Source organism: Piliocolobus tephrosceles, chromosome 10 (assembly GCF_002776525.5).
Source record: "Piliocolobus tephrosceles isolate RC106 chromosome 10, ASM277652v3, whole genome shotgun sequence".
In the NCBI taxonomy this organism is placed as follows: Eukaryota; Metazoa; Chordata; class Mammalia; order Primates; family Cercopithecidae; genus Piliocolobus; species Piliocolobus tephrosceles.
This window is the reverse complement of record NC_045443.1, coordinates 129,682,948-129,685,182: the sequence shown is the minus strand read 5'-3', so window position 1 is coordinate 129,685,182 and position 2,235 is coordinate 129,682,948. Positions and strand designations below refer to the sequence as shown.

At 56.2% G+C, this 2,235-nt stretch overlaps 1 protein-coding gene across 1 annotated transcript in view; it reads right to left on the bottom strand.

Moving 5' to 3' along the window:
- Window positions 1-1,293: 1,293 nt before the first annotated feature.
- Window positions 1,294-2,235, bottom strand: part of LOC113220437 (E1A-binding protein p400-like) — a 10,139-nt gene continuing 9,197 nt past the window's right edge. The window contains exon 5 of the mRNA XM_026449537.2: window positions 1,294-2,059. Coding sequence (XP_026305322.2) covers window positions 1,972-2,059 — 88 coding nt within the window. The 3' untranslated portion in view covers window positions 1,294-1,971. The remainder of the gene's footprint in view (window positions 2,060-2,235) is intronic.

Below are 2,235 nucleotides of genomic sequence, written 5' to 3'. Positions count from 1 at the left end.
GAGTTAGGGAGCAGAGGGGGGCACGGCCTCCCCAGAGCACGGCTGTGCCATCCAGGCCCAGAGGGAGGTGGTGGGTGGGGTGTGCCACCTGCGTGTGGCTCACCTGCTGCGGCTCCCCAGGCACTCCCAGGCCTTACTGATTCAGCAGAGAGAAGCCCAGGGTGGCGGCGGCCTCTCGGGCCTTTCAGAGAAACCTCACGCCGTTTCTGGAGAAGTGCGCCCCTGACCCAAGGCCCTCCCTTGCCAATGACACTGCTGGGGTCCACATCACTGTGGGGAGGCGTGGAAAAGAAAAAGAAACCACTGCACGGGTGGCAGGGATGAGCCGCACCCAAAGGCGCTCCCCCTGCAGGCCCCGTTGCACTCCTGGACCGCATCCTCCCGTGGCTGAGGCAGGAGGCGCATCCAGGCTCCCCCATCTGCGTCCCAGCCTCGGCTCTGCTACAGAGAGGCTGCCAGGCTGGGGCAGGCAGCACGGTGGCCCACACCCCTAGCTCCCCCAGCGTCCCTGCCCCTGGCAGCCCCATTGCCAGCCAGGCTCTGGCGTCTCTGAGCCAGGCAGCCCAGCTTCCTGGGCCACGCCATTTGTACCAAGACCCTGAGAAGTCAGCCCAGGCTCCACGCAGTGGTTTGGCACATCCCAGGGGATGTCCTCACTGCAGTCCAGCCCTCCCCATGGCTCCTGCTCCCAGGGGCTGCGCTGGGCAGGGGTGGGAGGCAACCCCAGCTGCCCACTCCAGGAAGGCCTGGGGGCTCATGGGAGGCATCCGGGGGTGGCGGCTGCTCTGGCCTGTGGCCTTGGGGGAGCAGCTCCCCTGGACCACACCTGGAGACTCTACCATTAGCAAAAATGACAGGGAAAAGGCCTCTGTAGCACCGTCCTGTGACTGTGGGCAGAAAAGGAGGCCTCGCTGCCGCTCAAGGAACCTTCTAGAATGCACCTGCTGCTGCTTGCAGTTCTCTTCTTGGTGGGGCCTACAGCTTCTGGTCCAGGTGACAGCACTTCCCATAAGGTGGGAGAGAATCATCGCCCACCAAGCCCACAGCTCTGGGGCCAGCAGGCAAAAGGCGAAAGCTCTGCTCATATTCCAAACCAGTGGCCTTTGAACACCATGCGCCTGCTGTTCACAACTGTGCCTTGGGATATGAGAACAGAGCTCGCGGGGACTAACACGCAAGTCAGGAAACTGCTTCTGAGGAGTCCGACCCTCCGTGGGCTGCCGCTCCCCGCCGCATCTCGACGCCACACAACCCTCCGTGGGCTGCCGCTCCCCGCCGCACCTCCACGCCACACAACCCTCCGTGGGCTGCCGCTCCCCGCCGCACCCCAACGCCACACAACCCTCCGTGGGCTGCCACTCCCTGCCACACCTCGACGCCACACAACTGAGCTGCTCTTTAATAACCCAAGTTCTGCAACACTCCTTATTCTGATTTTGTATTCCCATTCCGTTCTCCCACAGACTTAGTCCTAATGTATTTTATGCTTGGAATCCTTTGACAGCTCCCATACACTTCTGTGCAACAGAAATGTGTACAAAACTTGATCACGAGGCTCTAGGTGTTCAAAAACAATGATCCCAACTGAGAAATCATTACAATTAGTATTGCTATGCAAGTAGTCAAAATAACATAAGCATATTACAAAATAACATAAGCATGGTAATAACTAAATATAAAAAGTGAAATTTAACCCCAGTGAGATGGATCAGGCTGTAAACTGCCTGATTCTGTCGCTGTTCAGGGCGCCACTTGTAACCACCCTTGATCCCTGGTGGACTGAACAAAGGGGGTGAACGTGGGAATAAAAGACAAGAGACAAGAGAGTATATTTGGGAAAAGGGGTCGGGGGCACCTTGCCTCTGGTGGACAGGGCCCTGAGCTTTACACAGCCCTCCGTATTGATTGGTAAAAGAGACAGCGAGAAAGGGAGGGATGATTGTCAGGTAATTGGCAGTCTGCCCGTTTGGTTCATAGCAGGCTCGAACAATAGATGCTAGATTTCTCAGTAGATAACTTCAAGGAGTCCGGAGCCAGGGAGTGACCGCCCTCAGCAAATCTGGCAGCAGACGCAGTGATGAGTTTTACTTACATCCTACATTCACGATAAACAGTTTGCTGTTTGATCATATAGCCTCCAGTGGAATGCTGAGTTGGTCACGATCCCTTTGGCCTTTTTGACTCTCAACATCAGGCTATTTGATTATTTTTCTTTTTTTTTTTTTTTTTTTTTTT